This window comes from Panthera uncia, chromosome B4 (assembly GCF_023721935.1).
Source record: "Panthera uncia isolate 11264 chromosome B4, Puncia_PCG_1.0, whole genome shotgun sequence".
Classification (NCBI taxonomy): Eukaryota; Metazoa; Chordata; class Mammalia; order Carnivora; family Felidae; genus Panthera; species Panthera uncia.
In genome coordinates, this window is record NC_064809.1 from 127986946 (window position 1) to 128002357 (window position 15412).

Genomic DNA, 15412 nt, shown 5'->3' on the forward strand with positions numbered 1-15412 from the left:
CCCCCCCCCCCCCCCCCCCCGCATCTGTCCACATCTTGCTGTCTCAGTCCCCCGTCCCTGCCCCCGCCCCGGTGCGTGTCCTCCCTTCAGCTCCCTCCTCCCCAGGAACTGCAGAGGTGGCCCCATGATCACATGGAGGGGGGGGGCAGGGACGGGGCCAGAACCTCCTGCTCCGGTGCCCCCTGGACAGCAGCCAGGACCCCTGCTGCAGGCTGAACCGAGCTGGAGGAAGGGCCAAGGCAGGCAGGAAGGGAGGCGCCTCCACCCCTTCCCCTAGAAGCACGTCCTGCACCGGGAGAAACAATGTCATGCTGGCCCCGCTGCCGGAGGGCTAGAGTGGGGGCAGGGGCCTGGACCTGGGCCCGGTCAAGCTGCTTCAGGCCCCTGGTCCTGCTCTGCCCCTATTTCTCGGGTGATCTGCCCTCTGTATCCAGCACCCCCGCGTTGCGGCTGTTGACATTCAGTGCTCCCCAGGCCCCTTCCCCAAACGCAAACCTGCTGAGGTCACTGTGGGTCTCAGCCCTGGCACTTTCCAGCTGTGTGACCTCAGGCAAGTAGCTCAACCTCTCTGAGCCTCAGCTCTCTCCTCTATAAAACAGGGATATAATCATAACACCCGCCTCCCAGGACGGAGAGAACGCTGTGAGGCAGCCAGCGGCCGCGGCCTCGCGTTTAGTAACAGCCACATCTTGCTATGTTTCCCAGCGGGCACAAGCCGAAGTCCACAGTCTCCCGCCTGACTCACACGGCCAGCCTGACTCATGAAGCCCGCCCTGGCCCCCTCCCCCTCCGGCTCCAGTCACCGCCAAGCTCCGGGCCATCCCTGGACAGCCTCTGCCCTCTGCTCTTCCCCACTCACCCAGCTGCCCTCCCTATCTGGAGTTCGAAGTGCACATTCTCGACTCACCTATCGCCCGCCCTCCTGGGACCCATCCGCGAGCCCGACCGGGGAGGTCACTCGACGACCAACACTGACAGAACCGCAACGCATGCTGGGCCCGTCTGCTTCACGACTCCTGTCACGGGCTCGTGGCCAGCCCGGCGGCAGCGGCGGGGCTCCCACCCCACCCACAGCGCGAAGCCTTGCCGGGAGGCTCGGTCCTGCTGGGGGCTCAGCGCCGGGGGGACGGCAAGCAGAGGGGGGTACAAGTAACGACTACCATTTACTGAGCACCTACTTAACAGCTGGCAAAGCAGGGTGCTTTACTGACACGAGTCCTGAACCCCCAAACACCCCCACGCGGAAGAGATCACTGACCACCTTCAGCAGATGAGGAAATACGGAGGCGCCGCGAGGGGAAGTGACCAGCCCGTCACCCAGACGATAAGCAGCAGTGACAGGATTTGAATCCCAGGTGTCTACAAGCCCGAATATTCTACGGTTGCCTGAGGCTAAAGCTGAGCTACTGATCCCTCCCACCCCCTCACCCTGCTCCAGGGGTCTGACGCCACCCCCACCCAGCCTTGCCTGGCCCAGCTCTACCACCCCAGGCAGCCGCAGTACCTGTTGAGGAGATCCAGGCCACAGCCTCTGGCCAGGAGGCCATCCGACTTCCCAAAAGGCCACACGCTATCAGAGGACGAGGACGAGGAGAGACCAGGAGACCAGGGCTTAAGCGTCACACTCCCTGGGTGGGGAGAAAGGAGGAGGTTCCGGGGCTCCAGACCAAGCAACCAGGGCAAGCCGGGGCCCGTGAGAAGGGGGCGAGGTGCTCGAGCCCAGGGCCTTCCCAGGACCTTGGCAGGTTTGACACCCCAGGAACACACTGCACCCACTGGGCTCGGGGCTGGGCCGGGGCCAAGGTGACCCTTCGGTTCCCTGGGAGGGGTTGGAGGGAGGGCCGGGACTGAGGAGCCGGTACAGTGAAGCCAGGCCCAGGAGAGAGGAGCAGGCCTGGGCAACAGGTGAGCGGCGTGGCCCAACTCCCCAGGGGCCTCCGGGGCACAGCCGCCCCGCCCGGTCAGGGCACGGGGTGGGGGGCCTCAGGAAGGGGGGCGCAGGGAAGGGCAGAGCAGGCAGCACAGACCTCAGGTGGGCTAAAAAGCCACCCCGGCAATGAGCCCTCCCCACGGAGTCCCCGAGGGCCGTTACCTGTGATGTCCGACATACTGCTGAAGGACCTGGGGGGAGGAGGGCAGGGGAGGCAGGAGCTGAGGCACAGGGGGCATTCTGCCCCCGTCCCTCCTCCCCTGCCGCCTGGCCACCAAGAGGTCCTGCCGCCCCCAAGCACAGGTAGGCTACAGCCAAGGCAGGGGTCCCAGGCAGTGGGCACTTGGGCCAACCAGCTCCCCTAAACTCACAGGGCGAGAAGCTAACGGTCCGACCTCTGCCCCACGCCCCTCCCCCTAGCATGCCCTGGCCTGTCCCTGAACGCCACCCCCTCCTGGAAGCCTCCCTGGACTTCTCACCCCTCATCTCACCCCTGCTTTCTGCCTCTGTCATTCGTGGCTCCCACGTCTGCTCCCATACCAGACTGTGACTTCATCACCCCCCCCCCCGCCCCCGACCTGAGTCATGGCCATGACTCTGCGGACCGGGGTCCCCGGAGCCCCGGCCATTTAAAGGCGGTAAGGGGAGGTGCCCACCTAGCTCCGATGCTGGTGCTGGCGCTAGGGATTCTGGGACGTGGCTGTTTTCAGAAACGGCAACAGCATCTCCCTGAGCCTCTACTGCTGCCTCCCCATCCTGCTTACCTCTTAGGGGGTGCGGGGTCCTCCTCACGCTGCCGGCGGAGGATGGAACCGGCGCTCGGGGGGAAGGGCAGGATGGAGAGCCGATTGATCTCCTTCTCGCTATCTGTGGCCTCCTCCTGCCAACGCCACGACAGGGCCTGGGTCACCTCCGATCCGGCTCCCCCACCTCAACGCACCTACTTTGTGCCCGTTCCCCAGATGACAAGTAGGGCCCGGGGTGGAGGCGTGGGCTCTGCACGAGTACAGTGGGGATCCCGTGGCTCCTGGCACCCAGGCCTAGCGCGGAGCTGGCTCTGGGCGAGCTTAAGTAGGGGACTTGGCCTTCATGGGCCTCGGTGTCCTCACATGAGAAATGGGACTGTCGGCGAACTGGAAAGCACCCACAGGTCGGTAATGACATTACACGAATGCTGTCAGCATCCGCACCCCACCCCCGACACGCTCAGGGAGGGCGGGTGTCTTACCGAGGTGTGGGGCTCAGATCCCCCCATGACGGCTGCTTCCCCAGCTGCTTCCGGGCCTCCCAGCAGCGGGGGGAACTCGCTGAGGCTCCAGGTACTGCTCAGGTTGGAGCACAGGGAATGGGAAGAGGCACAAGCCTGGCAACAGAAGGGGGAGGGAGGAGGTGAGCGGTGCAGGGCAAGGGCCAGCACCGGGGACCCGGCAGAGAATGAGACGGCTGGATCCCTGCTCTCATGGAGCTCACAGCCCAGCAGAGACCGACCATAAACACACAGGCAGATTAAGGAAATAACCCCAAACTGCCAAGAGACCAGGGAAGGAAGGTGCCTAGTGTGGGGAAGGCACTCCCAAGGGCCCACCCAGCCTGGGGGCATCAGAGCACTCTCCAGAGAAAGTGTGGTTTGAGCTGAGGACTCAACGATAAGTAGGTGTTAAGCAGATAAAGTTGGGGAGGATGGTCTAGGCAGCTGGAATGGTATGTGCAAAGGCCCTGAGGCAGGACTGTGACACAGTCCAGGAATTAAAAGACTGTGACCCAGAGAACAAGGCTAGAGGTAGGAAAGGGCCCAGCCTTCAGGCCTCCAGGGCCTGATAAGGGGTCTGGTCTTTGCCTAAGAGCAAAAAAGCCACTGAGGATCTTAAAAAGTGACAAATGACAGATTCATGCTTCCTTTGTTCTATTCCTCCAGGCTCCATGCATCAAATGCTTGGCCAAGGGATCATCTTCAAGCAAACCCAAGAGAGGAAAAGGCAGAGCTCCTAACAGAGGTCCAAGGACTCCTATCTGGTTGACAAGGGGTGCTGGCTGGCTGTATGAACTTGGGCAAGCCCCTGACACTCTCTGACTATACAGTGAGGGAATTGAACTAGCTGGTCTCTCTGAGCGGCCTTCGGGCCTCATGCAGCCGGGCTTCTCCAAGAATATCCAAAAGCAAACTCGAAACCCTTCTTTTTTCTTTTCTTTTCTTTTCTTTTTTTTTTTTTTTTTTAACTTCAAACTATTCCTAGTGTCCCAGGAGCAACCCCAGAAACTCGGAGACCCTTTCCTGTCCCCTGACGCACCGACCCACACCCACCCCAGTCGAAAGTTCCACCAGGCCTGCATATTCTCCGTCCTGCCCGAGAGCTCCCTCCAAGACCGGCATGCTCTTGACCCAGGGCGAGGGCTCCAGCCAGGACCCACACATTGCCTCCTGGAACCTGCATCTTCCCAAGCCCAGCTGAGGGATCCCAGGGGGTCCCACCCCCCAGACCGAGGTCTCCCACCAGGTCCTGCTTGTTCCCAGCCCCGGCCAAGAGCTCCTGCCAGGATCCCAGCATTCCCACCGGAACTCTCGTGCTCCCGCCCCCTGCTCACCTTGAGGCAGGAGCCCCCCTGGACCCGCTGCAGCTGCGCCTCCAGCAGGGCCTTGGCACCCTCCAGGCTGGTGAGCGCGGTCAGCAGCTCGTCGCGCTCGGCCTCCAGGCCCCGCACCTGCTTGCGGTACTGGTCCTTCTCGATGAGGCTCTGTGAGTACTGCAGCTGGATCCGGTCACGGCTCTGGATGGCCTGGGGAGAGCGGCCAGAGAGGGAGGGTGCAGGGGCCGCCCTGACCCAACCGTCCTGCCCTCTCGGGCAGGGCCGGCACAAGACCAGCCGCTAACGTTTATCAAGCGCTTCCTGGGCGCCGGGCCCTGTGCTAAGTATCAGGCCGCCCGCTCAATCTTTGCACCAGCTTTCCACGGTGGAGATTCTCTTTGTCCTCATTTTACAGACAGCCCGGCCAGCGGACACAGAGCTGGGATCCAGAGTCAGGTCCAGGCTCTTACTGTTTCCCAAGAGCAACGGAAGCCTCTTCTGGGAAACGTCCTGTGTGCCTCGGCCTTTACTCACAGCATCCCAGCTCCCAGGGGAACCAGGGTTCAAACCCAGCCCACTCCACCCAAAGCGCTTTTCCCCACCAGGAAGACCAGGGTCCCTGGGAGCTGGGCCATGACCGGGACCTGCCACCCAATGTCTCAAAAGGAGCGGGAGCCAGAGATGGTGCAGATTCCTGGGTCCCCCCCCCCCTCCTCCGGACCACCTGGGTCACCTGCACCTTCCCCCGACCCAGCAGGGGGCCCCGAGGCCCATTCTAACACGTAGACTTCCACTCCTCTAGTAGGATTCGAACTTGGTGCAACGGCAGCACCTCCCGCCCTTCCCCCCTGCGCGGGGAGCCCCGTACAAGGAGGGCCGGTGACCTGGAGGAAATAGCTCACCCTGTGGCCTCAGGAGGTGAAGGCCATGGCACCCAGGGCCCGCGAGCCACAACTTCGGTGAATTTCCTTCACCGGCAAATATTAGCAAGCACCGCCCTGTGTAGGCCTTGCCCTCGACGTGAAGGGAACAAGGGCTCCGGAGGCGATGGGTGCCGGGACCCCCTCTCCTCGACCAGGAGCTGGGGTGAGGCAGGTGTGTTGGGGGGTGCGGGATGGGGGGGGGGGGAAGGTTGGCCTATCTGAGTGCTTCCGGTACCTCGGCCCACTCGCCCCTCCTAAACCAATCAGCGCTCCGGGCCGGGCGGAAGTCTCCGGCTACGGTTCTGGCCCCGCCCACTCCCCCTGTCTCCCGGGTGGGAGCAGCGGTGGCCGCCCTCACCTGGTCGCGCTCCTTTTCCACCTCCTCCAGCTGGGCCAGGACAGTGGCCATGCGGTGCTTGTACAGATCACAGTCCTTCTGCAGCGCGCGGTGCTTCAGCCTCAGGTCCTCCATCTCCTGCAAGTACTGCGGGGCCGGGAGGGGGCAGGGCGGGGTGTGCCCAGCTCAGACCACAGGCCTGGGGCCCCCCGGGGCAAGCTCACCAGCAGGTGCCCGGCAGGTCCAGGGAGAGAGGCCTGAGCCTCAATAACAAGCGCCCCACCTCCCTTGGCTGAGTGGCCTGGGCCACCGACCGACTTCACCACCCCGGGCCTCTGTTGCCCAACCTGTAAAACGGGGGCGACCATAACAATGGTACCTTCCCAGCCAACCTCGGCCTCCCCATTTATCTTTTTTTTTTTTTTTAATGTTTATTTATTTTTGAGATAGAGCGTGAGTCGGGGAGGAGCAGAGAGAGAGAGAGAGAGAGAGAGAGAGAGAGAGAGAATCCGAAGCAGGCTCCAGGCTCTGAGCCATCAGCACAGAGCCTGACGCGGGGCTCGAACCCTCAAACTGTGAGATCGTGACCTGAGCCGAAGTCGGACGCTCAACCGACTGAGCCACCGAGGCGCCCCTCTGCCTCCCCATTTAAACTGCAATCTGCCCCCTCCCCCTGCTGCTCTCCTTCATGCACAGCACTTATCACCCTCTGCTACGTGAAGTAACAGACTCGTGTAAGCAGAGTGCTGTTGGTCTCCCCTGCTAGGATTTAGCCTCCGCAGGAGCCGAAGCCTTTGTTCTGTTCGCTAACGACCTCAGTATTTGAGAACAGACGAGTGCGCCTTTCTTAGCCCGGTAGGCACCTGGCGCACAGTAGATGTCAGAGAAGGTGATGCCCGCCCTCCCCCCTGCTCTCCCCAGGAGCCGGTCTGTGAGCAAGGAGGAAGCGGGAACGCGGCAGGGACCAGGCAGGGGTAGGGTAGGGCGTGAGGCAGACGCTACCTTGTCCCGCAGCTCCTCGGCCCACTGCAGCTCCCCCTGTACGGCGTGCAGCTTCTGACACAGCTCCTGCCTGCTGTCCTGTGCCTCCCGCCAGTCATGCTCCAGGATGTCCAGGAGGATGCGCTCCGAGCCTGGGGCCCCCAGCCTGCTGGCCTCCTGAGGGTCATAGTTCAGAGGCCGCCTCAACCTCCGGCCCAGGGCCCACCTTGACTGTGGCAGGAGGGAGGGGGACACACAGCCCTCGCCCCCGCCCCCTCAGGCCCGCCCCACTAGCTCTGCCACCGTGGCCACGGGCCTTGACCTCTCTGGACCTCCCTGTCCCAGTCTGTGCAGGAGGTGTGGCCCACAGCCCCGCACCCTCGAGGGAACATCTGGGGTGGAAATGAAGTGAATGAGGACGTGCCTGCCCAAGTTGGCCCGGATCTTATTCCTAAACAAGAACCAGGCCCGCTCGCTCTCGCTCCGGCCCCCCGGCCAGACCGCCCAGGGCAGCAGATGGGTGCCTTTTCCAAAGCCTGGCCCCACCTCTCTGACACTGGTTCTTCACGGGGGCTGAGCCTGGCCCAGGCAGGTGGCCCACGGGCCCGAGATCCAGCCCACAGAGCCACACCCCAGCTGGGCACCCCGACCCTGTGGGAGTCCTGGCTCCCATCCCCCACTTCCTGTGTGGAGCACCGGCCAGGCAATAGGCCTGCTGACTGGCCGGGGGCCACCCAAGCCAGCCCCAGGGCCATCCAGACCTCAGGGGTCTGAATCTTTCCAGGGTCACGGGCTCCTCTACAAATCTGAGGAAAGCTGGGGGCCTCTCCCCAGAAAAACGTTCACACGCAAAATCAGGTGCACCGTTTCAGGGAGTTCGGAGACCTCCTGGGGTCACCCACGGGCCCCAGACCAAACACGCGGGGAGGGCCCAGCGCTGAGAGCCCTCCGCTCAGAGCTGGAGACAAGAGGCTAGCCGGGGTTCCGCCTCTGGTTCTAGAATCCTCGTTCTCCAGGTCTCAGGAGGATGGGTGAGCGGCAGGCGGTCTGACCCCCCCCCCCCCTCCCCCTCACCCCCCCTCACACCTGCGGCAGACCCTCCTGGAGCTCCTGGAGCGACGCCGTCAGTCGCTGGTTCTCCGCGCGCAGCTCCGAGACCAGGTCCACACCGTCTGGCTCCTTGTCCTTCTCCTTGTCCTCGGACCCGGGGAGCGGCCCCCTGGCCCTCCGCAATAGGGTGCACTCCTCCTCCAGCCGGCTCACCTTGAGCTTGAGCTGATCCACCTGGGGCCCAAGATATGGGTCAGCCCAAGGAGGGACAAGGCCCAGGGAGGGGCCACCGGCAAGGCCATGGGGAGAGGCTCTGCTCTCTTGACTCCTGGTGCCTCTGGGGTTCCCTGAGCAGCTGGGGCTGGGCTGGGCTGTCCCCGGGGAATCTGCTGCCAGGACTTTCGGGTGGGTGTCCTCCATCCGGCTCGTCTGCCCCACAGCTGGGACACAGAGCACAGGCAATTCAGCCCAGTGCCAGCACGACGGAGGAGGAGGGCCACGCCAGCAATCGGGGGAGCCATGGTCCAGGCCCGGCGCTGCCTCTATCCCAGCATGACCTGGGCAAGTCGTGGCCCCTCTCAGTGCCTCAATCTCCTCACCAGTAAGATGGGCCCCTTTGATCCCCCTGTTCCACATCCTACCTCCCAAAGTCACTGTAAAACTCCACAAAGACGGGGGGCGGGGGGGGGGGGGGGGGAGGGGCGGGCAGGGGGGGGGGAGGCACCTGGCTGGCTCAGTTTAAGTCATGATCTTGATTTCAGTTTAGGTCACGATCTCACGGTTCTTGAGTTTGAGCCCCGCATCGGACCCTGCTGACAGCGTGGAGCCTGCTCGGGATTCTCTCTCCCTCTCTCTGCCCCTGCCCCACTGGCACAGCCCCGCGTGTGTCTCTGTGTGTGTGTGGCACACGCACGCTCTTCGCTCTCTCTTTCTCTCCCTCTCAAAGTAAATTTAAAACATTCATGGGACGCCTGGGTGGCTCAGTAGGTTAAGCGCCCAACTTCGGCTCAGATCACGATCTCACCGTTGTGGGTTCGAGCCCCGCGTCAGGCTCTGTGCTGACAGCTCAGAACCTGGAGCCTGCTTCAGATTCTGTGTCTCCCTCTCTGCTCTGCCCATGCTCGCGCTCTCTCTCTCTCTTAAAAGTAAATACATTTTTAAAAAGTTCAAAAAAAAAAAAACCATTAAAAAAAAAAGAATTCAACAAGACCGTAGGTGGGTAGAGGCCTTCAAACCACCAGAGGCTGCCTCCAGAGCTGCCAGGGGTGTGACAGTGGCTGTCTTCACAGCTTTAAGTAAAATCCTGGAGCCCCAACCTGCCACCAGTTTAGTGTGTGCAGCCAGAAGCCGGCCCGGGGTGGGCGGCGGACGGCCGAGTGGTGGCCCGGCAGAGAGGGCTGCATGGGCAGCCTGCTGGATTATCGGTGCACTTGGCCAGAGCTCCTTTCCACGTGGGGTCTGAGGCGTCTGGACGGTGACAAGAGCAGCAGCAGGTGGCAAGCCGCAAAAGGAAGTCACTGTTGGGGTAAGGGCACGATGACCTCTGGTCCCCCGCGTAGGCGTGTCAACGTCTGGTGCCCCGGGAGTGCCCCAGCCTAGCTTGGAAAATGGCTTGCAGCCCCCCCCCCCCCCCCCCCCCCCCCCCCCCAGGCAATGCCCCCCCCCCCCCCCCAGACACACACACACACACACACACACACACCCCATGAGGGTCTGGATGCCGGGTCAAGCAGCTGTACTCCTCCTCCACAAAGGACTCAGAAAGAAATTCATGACTCTCACATTCCTTTCCCCTCACAAAACACGCTTTGTGAACCGCCAGAGAAAGACAGCTAGTTCCAAGGGCCAAGTGTGGTCACACCCTCTCCAGCGAACTGCGGCCACACACCGCAGCCTCCGGCCTGACCCGCGGCCAGCAGGCGCCCCTGATGAGCTCAGAGGACGGGGCCCTGGGGAGTCTCCCCCCCCACCCCCTCCCCGAGCACCAGGAAGCAGGGATACATTTAATCCCGGTGTACAAACTCACTTAGCACAAAATTACAGTGTTCGGTCCTTAAGTTGATGTTGTTCAGAAATAACAGCTCATTAAATTTGCACCTTATAAAACACAGTAGTAAATCCCGGCCGCCACACACCTGCCCCGGGAGGGGGGAGGGAGGGGGAGGCGACCCAAGCAGCCAAGACAGGCACCTTCAGCTGTTCTGTTTGTTTCCACCTGCAACACCTCTGTTAATTCTGGGGCAGAAAAGCTCCAGAAAGTTCAGGCAAATGTACGGTAGCTACGTCTAAAGAAAATCTTATCTGTTCATCGGAATTCAGCCCTGACCCTCTGGCCCCTAAACTAGGGAAAAGCAGTCCCTATCTGGCAAGTGGCAGATTACCTGCCCCCCCCCCCCCAGGGGGCCAGCCAACGTGCAGATAACACGGACTGAACCTCTTCTCCAACCCTCTACCGCACCCCAGGGGATCCCAGACAGCTGTGCACACACAGGACGTCCCCCCCCCCCCGCCCCAGTCGCAGGCACACGTCTGCCACTTCAGGGGACCCAACCCAACGGTGACACAGGCCACGCCCCTCCTGACGCTGCTGGACCGGTGGCCGTCACACTTTCCTCTCTGAGAAGCAGAACTTTCTTCTAGGAAAACCTCACAGCAAACCCCACATCCATGTCAGAGGAAGCAGACACAGTGAAGCGTGGGGGGAGCCTAGGCCACCCTCTTCACTCCTCGGATCCTGGGAAATGCTCCAGCCAGCCTCTCCGTGCCTCAGTTTCCTCATCCAGAAACGGGGACAAGAGCGGCGTGCCCCCCACCCTGTCCCAAGAGAGTTAACTGAAAAAGTAAGGGAGTTGGTACAGGGCCAACGCTGAGGACTGAGCCCGGAGACTGGAGGTGCCAAACCACTCCTAGGGCATCGTTGTCCGTGACCTCCCGCCAGGATAAGGCAACCGGGGGCGCCTTGCAAGTGCTAGCCTTTCGTCAATCTGCCGACAGTCAGAGGCCTCAGCTGGCCCATCTCGTGCTAAACACCAAGCAGACCCTCAGACGACCGCCTCCCAGCCACCTCACCTCACACCCTCCCATCGGCCACCTGCACCCTTAAGCGGGCCTGGCTGCCTTTCAACCTGTGGCCTCGATGCCTCTGATCAGGATTCTCTTCCCCAAACGTCCACCCACGAGCATGCACGGCCACGGGCTCTGGTGCAATAAGGCACCGGCACCTCCCACCTGCCACCCTCCGTCCCCGGGTACCCACCACCTGCAGCATCACGGCGACAGCTGAGGCTCACAGATCGGGGGGCTTCAAATCACACAGTCAGAACCCACCCCAGGGAACCTCGTATAGGACTGTTGGGAGAGAGTGAACCGTGTGCTGTTGGCACCTGTTAAAGCCTCCACGAGCACGAACTCAGGAAGTCCTCTGGACAACTCCCTGAAGCAATAAAACACCGGCTTTACCCCCTTCGCTAAGCCCCAGGAAGGAAGCAAGAAAGCGAGGCTTGGTGTCTCAGCCCCCTCACCCGCCGCTCAGGGGGGACTGGTGAGCTCTCACCTGGACGGGAGCAGGCAGCAAGCAGAGCATTAGGGGCCGGAGGCCAGCCCCGGTGCCAGGCGGACCCGTGCAAAGCCGGGCTGTGCCGCTTCCGGGCTTGGTGACCTTGAGCAAGGGCCTCCACGTGCCAAGCCTCAGTGTGTATGTTTCAAAATGAAATCGCGCGCAGCGGGGTCACGTGACGCGACGCGTGTAAACTGCGTGGCGCAGAGCAGCGCTTCATATGCCATCAGCGACTGATGACGACACGGGTTGGAACACCAACAGCACCAGGCACTCAATGTGTCTAGAACCCTGGGTCTTCAACTCACGGAACCGTCATTAACCAAGGCTTCTTCACCTTGGCACTTGATATCTGGGGCTAGATAATTCTCGGGTGTGGGGGCCGTCCTGGTTAGCAGCGTCCCGGGGCTCCACTAACACACTCCTCGTCGCGACAACCAAAAACGTTTCCGGACGCAGCCACACGTTTCCAGGGGAGGGCAAAATCACCCCTGGTTGAGAGCCACCACCATGACCCAATGAAAGAAGCGCTCGCTACCGACATCCCCGTGACGCAGATGAGAAAACGGAGGCACAGGACGGTGGAGGGACCTGCCCCGTTGTCCGACGGCTGGCACACGGTGGCTCGGGGACACACGCTGGGTACCGCAGTGCCGTCACTGTTTTGCAAAGGTTGCCCCTTCCCCCCTCTACCCTGCCCACCTCCCCAGGGCCTACCGCCAGCTGCAAGTCACGGCTGCGCAGCACGGCTGAGTTCTTCTCCTCGCTGAGCTGTGCCAGGCGCATGGCGATCATGTAGTTCTCGTCCTTGAGCCGCAGCAGCTCCAGGCTGCCCGCCTCCCAGTCCTCCCGCAGCCGCTGGCAGCGCTCCTGTGCCTGCTGTTGCTCCCGCAGCCGCTGCTCCAGTCCTGCGCGCTCCTCCTCCAGCATCCGACCCCGAGCTTGCAATTGCTGTTCCCGCTGCAGCTGGCTCTTGCGAGCCTCCCGCAGCCGTCGCACCTCCGTCATCAGGAACTGGGTCAGGCCCTCGGGCCCCTCCTCATCTGCCAGGGACGGGGGAGAGAAAAGTCAGGGCGAGCAGATAAAAATCCAGCGGGATGGCAGCCTGCACAGAAAAACCCAAACCACAAAAGCACTAGGTGGAAATTCGGGCATGTAGTTTGCTAATTTTGGAGTGGAGAAGGCCTTCCTGAAGAAGGTACAGAATCTAGATCCTAGGAAAGAGAAATTGGACAAGTCCGTACAAAAGTCTGTTGAAGATCTGTACAGTGAAAGATGTAACAAGGAAGTTAAAAGACAGAGAGCAGAACGGGAGAAAGTATAACAAATATAACAGAGAACTGGGAGCCACGATATATAAAGAGCTCCTACAAATCAATAAGAAAAAGCAAACAAATACATGAGGGACAACTATTAAGAGGCAAGTTCCAAAACAAAATCGGTTCATAAACAAAGGAAAATATGCTCCAACTCACCAGCAATAATAATCATAATGGTGACAGTAACAGCTACTAACATTTAGCTTCATTCTTTGTGCTAAAGAAATTAATTTAGTTAACTACATGACAACATCATGAGGTAGGTACTGCTATTACATCCACTTTAAAGACAAAAACACTGGGGCGCCTGGGTGGCTCAGTCGGTTAAGCATCCGACTTCGGCTCAGGTCACGATCTCACACTCCGTGAGTTCGAGCCCCGCGTCGGGCTCTGTGCGGACAGCTCGGAGCCTGGAGCCTGCTTCCGATTCTGCATCTCCCTCTCTCTGACCCTCCCCTGCTCATGCTCTCTCTTTCTCTGTCTCAAAAATAAATAAACATTAAAAAAAATAATAAAATAAAATAAAGACAAAAACACCAAAGCACAGAAAGGTCAAGTCATCTGCCCAAGGTTTACTAACTAGTAAGCTGTGAACTACATGTCTCAATGAAGTACAAGTTTAACATAATAAGGTATTATTTCTGACAGATCAGAATTGGCCAGAGTGTTTTTACATGATTCCCCAGGATTCGTGACACTAGAGCAAAACGTGCACTCATACACTGGTGGCGGGATGAACATTGATTTAACACTTAAAATACATCGGAGTCTCTGAGAAATTTTCCTTCCCAGATCCTCTCCTCCTGAGACACCCGTTTGCACAAACGTGCACACAGAAAAGACGCTCCCGGGGGCACCCGGGTGGCTCAGTCAGTCAAGCATCCAACTTCGGCTCAGGTCACAATCCGATGGTTTCAGGAGCTCAAGTCCCGTGTCAGGCTCCGTGCACTGACTGCACAGAGCCTGCTTGGGATTCCCTCTCTCTCCCTCTCCCTCTCTCTCCCTCTCTCTCTGACCCTTCCCCACTCGCACCCTGTCTCTCTCAAAAAAATAAAAGTATTCAGGCTTTGAGTTCAGACTAAACGGATTTGAATCCCAACTTGGGCAAACTGCTTCAGGTCGCCCCATGCCTCAGTTTCCCCATCTGTTCAACAGGAATAATGAGAGTGCCTCCCGACAGGGATGGAGTAAGGAAACTCTGTACTGGTGTCCGAGGCACCAGCACCTGTTGTGGACTCACTCACCGAGGATCATGGAGCAGCGCTGGGCAGGTTCCCGGCCCGTGAGCAGCGTGAAGTGCTCGGGGTAGTAGAACTCCAAGGCTTCCAGAAAGGCCTCATATCCCCTCTTGCCGCGGCAGCGCAAGATGTCCATCAGGCGCCCTGGGGAGTGGCAGGGGATACCCAGGGGTCAAGGTCAGGACTTTCCCCAGTGCCTAGCCACTTCCTCCCCTTTCCCTCCCCAATGCTCCAGGGCCCACGTTCCCCAGACTTTTTATTTCCCCAGATTTTTGAGTCAGTGACACACACAGGGGCCTGTCTCGACACATCGGTGGGGAGAGCCTGTCTGCCACAGCCAGGAAAGCCAGGACCCTCCCGCCGGGGTACCTGTGCTGCAACAGCTTCCCAACCCCCCCCCCCCCCCCCCCCCCCCCCCCCCCCCCCCCGCCTACCCCCACTCCACCCCCCACCCCACCCCCACACACACAGATACAGGGCCAGCGAACCCTCCCTGCCTTTTCAATGGCACAGAGGAGTCCCCTCCCTCCCCAAACGCAAAGTAATACACTGTATTTCTCCCACCGGCCAAGGCCTGAAATGCCACCATTGGACCCTCATCCCTTTGCCAGCTCTGGTTCAAGGACACAACCCTGCGGGAGAGGGCACCCTCACAAAGCTGTGACGGGTCTTGAGCACTTAGGGCGAAATAACCCTCCAAGGAATGCGTGGCACACGGGCAGGAGAGGGCAGAGAGAACCCAAGAGATCAAAGGGCACAAGAAAGATGCCGCGTCCATCCACTAGGTCCCAGATCTAGACTGCGGCTGACAACCACAATCCAAGTTCCCTGCTCCAGAGTGGGCCCAGGAAGCGGGAGGCAACTGCAAGGCAGACAAAACCCAGATGCCCGTCTGGGCACCAAAGATCCGCTGGGTCGTGATGGTGGTTCAGGCGGAGGCGGGATGGGGGGGGAGGGGGGGGCACCAGAACCCCTGGCCTCCGGCTCCAAGGCTCCGTGCGCCGCGCTCGGAGGACAGTCAGCCCCGGCGGAGAGGCCCGACCCCACGCGCCCCCCGCGGCTCACCGGTGCGGTTGACGCGGCACGGGAAGCGGTAGGTGCTCAGCACCTCCTCCTCGTCCTGCTCGTCGATGACCCGGCACTGGCGCAGATACGGCGTCAGCTTGGCCGGGTTGAGGGCGCGGGTCAGCCGGTGCCGGACGCCCTCGATCCGCTCCCACAGAGCGTCCTCCTCCGCCTCGGACCCCGAGCCGGCCCCGGCCTCGTCCTCCGCCTCGCCAGCCTCGGCCCCGCCCGGCATGGCCGCGTCCTCGGGGTCTGCGGGCCGGAGGCGCGAGGGGGCCGATCAGCAGGGTCGCCCACGGGCCGGGGTGCGCCGGCCGATCCCCGCCTCGGGGGCGTCGCCGGCGCCCGGCCCGCCCGCCCCGCGCCCCCGGGACTCACCCCGCACGCCGCGGCCGCCTCGGGCTCCCGGCTCCGCGCTCGGGCGGCGGCTCCGCCGGGCCTCGTCCTC

At 61.3% G+C, this 15412-nt stretch overlaps 1 protein-coding gene across 2 annotated transcripts in view; it reads right to left on the reverse strand.

Moving 5' to 3' along the window:
- CARD10 (caspase recruitment domain family member 10) overlaps positions 1–15211 on the reverse strand; it is a 24734-nt gene extending 9523 nt beyond the window's left edge. For both annotated transcript variants that reach the window (XM_049626292.1, XM_049626291.1), the window contains exons 1-11: positions 14965–15211; positions 13906–14043; positions 12060–12385; positions 7823–8020; positions 6758–6913; positions 5777–5902; positions 4514–4705; positions 3159–3293; positions 2695–2810; positions 2093–2121; positions 1505–1628 (exon numbers count right to left, since the gene is read on the reverse strand). In XM_049626292.1, the coding sequence (XP_049482249.1) occupies positions 1505–1628; positions 2093–2121; positions 2695–2810; positions 3159–3293; positions 4514–4705; positions 5777–5902; positions 6758–6913; positions 7823–8020; positions 12060–12385; positions 13906–14043; positions 14965–15199 (1775 nt within the window). In that variant the 5' untranslated portion in view covers positions 15200–15211. The remainder of the gene's footprint in view (positions 1–1504; positions 1629–2092; positions 2122–2694; positions 2811–3158; positions 3294–4513; positions 4706–5776; positions 5903–6757; positions 6914–7822; positions 8021–12059; positions 12386–13905; positions 14044–14964) is intronic.
- Positions 15212–15412: the final 201 nt, after the last annotated feature.